A 4,400-nucleotide genomic window follows, 5' to 3' on the forward strand; every position below is an offset into this window, starting at 1 on the left:
ATTAGTGACACACACTGGAGAATGTTGACTCATCTGTGTATCACCTATGACTTATATTGTACAATACTAATGGACACACTCTGAGGGACAAGTGCCGGGAATTATAATGTTATGGAAACACGGAGATGGGAGTTAACGGTGTCAACGTATATCGTTTTTAAAAAGTAACCCCCAAATAATGTGTGATGCGCGCTATCTGGATGGGATAGAAACGTTGTAATTCCATACCGTACCGCGCCACCCCCTCATGGCACGACGCGCGTGTAGTGTGACCCCCCTTGGTCTAACGGGTTTCACAGCAACGAGCGCGTGCCAGACGTTGGGTTTGTGTGTGTATCATGTATATCGTGATAAATATTCTTCCCCGTTCCGACCTAACCCTCCACTCCAAACCAGATCCCCCATCTTCACACAGCTGAACGCCAGACTACACAGAGAGAACCTTGTACTTTTGTGGCTGTTGATGTTAGGAATCTTATATGGAATACAAATAAACATTGTGTTTATTCAATTGTTGCCATTTATACTTTTTCTCTGAGACTCAACCCGCCGTACTGGTAATGTGACCCTGCGACATTTTCGCGTTGAAGAGGACGGAATCACAGCACTCAGAGGTCTCCTTAATGACACCCTCATGACCCCCAGGGACAAGAGACACCCTCATGATCCCCAGGGACAAGAGACACCCTCATAATGCAGACATCATTGACCCTGATCATGCCGCAAGACAGATCTCCCCTACCAAATGCTCGAGTTCTTGTAGGGAGACCAGGGAAAGACAGATCTCCCGGACCTAATGCTGGTGTTCTAGTACGGAGACCAGGGAAAGACAGATCTCCCGGACCTAATGCTCGTGTTCTTGTAAGGAGACCAGGGAAAGAGATATCTCCCGTACCTAATGCTCGTGTCCTTGTAGGGAGACCAGGGAAAGACAGATCTCCCGGACCAAATGCTGGTGTCCTTGTAAGGAGACCAGGGAAAGACAGATCTCTCGGACCTAATGCTCGTGTCCTTGTAGGGAGACCAGGGAAAGACAGATCTCCCGTACCTAATGCTCGTGTTCTTGTAGGGACACCAGGGAAAGACAGATCTCCCGGACCTAATGCTGGTGTTCTTGTAGGGAGACCAGGGAAAGACAGATCTCCCGGACCTAATGCTCGTGTTCTTGTAGGGAGACCAGGGAAAGACAGATCTCCCGTACCTAATGCTCGTGTCCTTTTAGGGAGACCAGGGAAAGACAGATCTCCCGGACCTAATGCTGGTGTTCTAGTAGGGAGACCAGGGAAAGACAGATCTCCCGTACCTAATGCTCGTGTTCTTGTAGGGACACCAGGGAAAGACAGATCACCCGGACCAAATGCTGGTGTCCTTGTAAGGAGACTAGGGAAAGACAGATCTCCCGGACCTAATGCTCGTGTTCTTGTAGGGAGACCAGGGAAAGACAGATCTCTCGGACCTAATGCTCGTGTCCTTGTAGGGAGACCAGGGAAAGACAGATCTCCCGTACCTAATGCTCGTGTTCTTGTAGGGAGACCAGGGAAAGACAGATCTTCCGTACCTAATGCTCGTGTTCTTGTAGGGAGACCAGGGAAAGACAGATCTCCCGTACCTAATGCTCGTGTTCTTGTAGGGAGACCAGGGAAAGACAGATCTCCCGTACCAAATGCTCGTGTTCTTGCAGGGACACCCGGGAAAGACAGATCTCTCGGACCTAATGCTGGTGTCCTTGTAGGGAGACCAGGGAAAGACAGATCTCCCGTACCAAATGCTGGAGTTCTTGTAGGGAGACCAGGGAAAGACAGATCTACCGTACCAAATGCTGGAGTTCTTGTAGGGAGACCAGAGAAAGACAGATCTCCCGGACCTAATGCTCGTGTTCTTGCAGGGACACCAGGAAAAGACAGATCTCCCGTACCTAATGCTGGTGTTCTTGTAGGGAGACCAGGGAAAGACAGATCTCCCGTACCTAATGCTCGTGTTCTTGCAGGGAACCCGGGAAAGACAGATCTCCCGTACCTAATGCTGGTGTCCTTGTAGGGAGACCAGGGAAAGACAGATCTCCCCTACCAAATGCTCGTGTTCTTGTAAGGAGACCAGGGAAAGAGAGATCTCCCGTACCTAATGCTCGTGTTCTTGTAGGGAGACCAGGGAAAGACAGATCTCCCGGACCTAATGCTGGTGTTCTTGTAGGGAGACCAGGAAAAGACAGATCTCCCGTACCTAATGCTCGTGTTCTTGCAGGGAGACCAGGGAAGACAGATCTCCCGGACCTAATGCTCGTGTTCTTGTAGGGACACCTGGGAAACACATATCTCCCGTACCTAATGCTGGTGTCCTTGTAGGGAGACCAGGGAAAGACAGATCTCCCGGACCTAATGCTCGTGTTCTTGTAGGGACACCAGGAAAAGACAGATCTCCCGTACCTAATGCTGGTGTTCTTGTAGGGAGACCAGGGAAAGACAGATCTCCCGGACCTAATGCTGGTGTTCTTGTAGGGACACCAGGAAAAGACAGATCTGCCGTACCTAATGCTGGTGTTCTTGTAGGGACACCTGGGAAACACATATCTCCCGTACCTAATGCTGGTGTTCTTGTAGGGAGACCAGGGAAAGACAGATCTCCCGGACCTAATGCTCGTGTTCTTGTAGGGACACCAGGAAAAGACAGATCTCCCGTACCTAATGCTGGTGTTCTTGTAGGGAGACCAGGGAAAGACAGATCTCTCGGACCTAATGCTCGTGTTCTTGTAGGGACACCAGGAAAAGACAGATCTCCCCTACCAAATGCTCGTGTTCTTGTAAGGAGACCAGGGAAAGACAGATCTGCCGGACCTAATGCTCGTGTTCTTGTAAGGAGACCAGGGAAAGACAGATCTGCCGTACCTAATGCTCGTGTTCTTGTAGGGACACCAGGGAAAGACAGATCTGCCCTACCTTATGCTCGTGTTCTTGTAGGGAGACCAGGAAAAGACAGATCTCCCGTACCAAATGCTAGTGTTCTTGCAGGGACACCCGGGAAAGACAGATCTCCCGTACGAAATGCTCGTGTTCTTGTAAGGAGACCAGGGAAAGAGAGATCTCCCGGACCTAATGCTCGTGTTCTTGTAGGGACACCAGGGAAAGACAGATCTCCCGTACCTTATGCTCGTGTTCTTGCAGGGACACCAGGGAAAGACAGATCTCCCGTACCTAATGCTCGTGTTCTTATAGGGACACCAGAGAAAGACAGATCTCCCGTACCTAATGCTGGTGTTCTTGTAGGGAAACCAGGAAAAGACAGACTTCCTGCACCAAATACTCGTGTTCTTGTGGGAAGCACCCTACGCTTGTCGTAAACAATGTCCGTGTGACCTGGATAGTTGTGTCATCGTGCTCCAGGGATCGGGATCGTTACTGTTACTTACAGTCACTGGTTTGCCAGACTCCATTATTTACGGACCTCAGTGTAATAACTCGGATAGCGTGGAAACAACACTCCTACATTAACACATCTATAACACAACAAACACTCCCTCAGCAAGGATCATGTTTGGTGACAACGCATTCTGTTCACGCTATAACCAAACCTTTCAATTAAGAACCAGCTCCGACATTGTGTGAGATCATTTGAGTTTGGCGGTGCAGGCATGGGGTACAGGCACAAACAACAATAGAATTGTGTCGTTAATTGTATTAAAAGCTGTTTGTCTCCAAGCAGTAGAACACACTCTCATCTAATAACAGGAATGGCTAGTCCCCATCCCTAGGCGGGATGTATTGTAAATCGGTTAGTCCACTGGAAGGTGCAGTTGCCAATGTCGGCAACACTCAGTCGTAGGCTGGAGTGTATATCCCGTCCTGCTGTTCATGGGGTAGGGTGGTAGTGAAGCTATAATTCTATCAGGGATATGCAGTCACAGTCTTTAAAGTTTATACAAAATACTGATTAATCGAGATTAATAATTTCGAACCATTGTAAACCCTGATTCAGTATGTCATCGTTCCAGGATATCCCACGTGTGTCCAGGACGGTGGAAGTAGTCCCAGCTTGCTTCAGTCTCGGGGGGAAAAGAGTGAACGTCAAAATCGTATATCGTAAAGGTCACACTCAGTCCTGATCCCGCTCATGACTTCCAGTATATTTCTCCTTTAATAAGACGCAGTTTCTGTGTTAATATGGTGTCACCGACATAGTGAAAATTCGTTACTCCTGACCTCGACAATCTGGACACCTCACAATCCGGGCAAGTACTGTCCTGAAACTGTGACACGTTCGAATGGACAGGGACATTTTTCCATACCCACTGTTCGTTAATCCATAAGTATGGCAATATTGTTGATTCCATTTGGAACGATTCCTTCCGGATTGGTGGGGGTTCTCTGTAGTAACTGATGAAATGGTAAGACCTATCTCAGATCTAG

At 48.7% G+C, this 4,400-nt stretch overlaps 1 protein-coding gene across 1 annotated transcript; it reads left to right on the forward strand.

Annotated features, from left to right (window-relative positions):
- Window positions 1-693: 693 nt before the first annotated feature.
- Window positions 694-3,334, forward strand: LOC124278786 (collagen alpha-5(IV) chain-like). Its single transcript, XM_046714561.1, has 2 exons — window positions 694-2,033; window positions 2,242-3,334. The coding sequence occupies exons 1-2, from the start codon at window positions 694-696 to the stop codon at window positions 3,332-3,334; spliced, it is 2,433 nt and encodes an 810-aa protein (XP_046570517.1).
- The last annotated feature ends 1,066 nt before the right edge of the window (window positions 3,335-4,400 follow it).

This window comes from Haliotis rubra, unplaced genomic scaffold, assembly GCF_003918875.1.
Source record: "Haliotis rubra isolate DU_JTF1 unplaced genomic scaffold, ASM391887v1 Scf241, whole genome shotgun sequence".
Classification (NCBI taxonomy): Eukaryota; Metazoa; Mollusca; class Gastropoda; order Lepetellida; family Haliotidae; genus Haliotis; species Haliotis rubra.

Coding starts and splice junctions, on each gene's coding strand:
- LOC124278786 (XM_046714561.1), top strand. CDS start 694: ATGCAGACATCATTGACCCTGATCATGCCGCAAGACAGATCTCCCCTA. Junction 2,034..2,241: donor TACCTAATGCTGGTGTCCTT/GTAGGGAGACCA, acceptor GTGTTCTTGCAG/GGAGACCAGGGAAGACAGAT.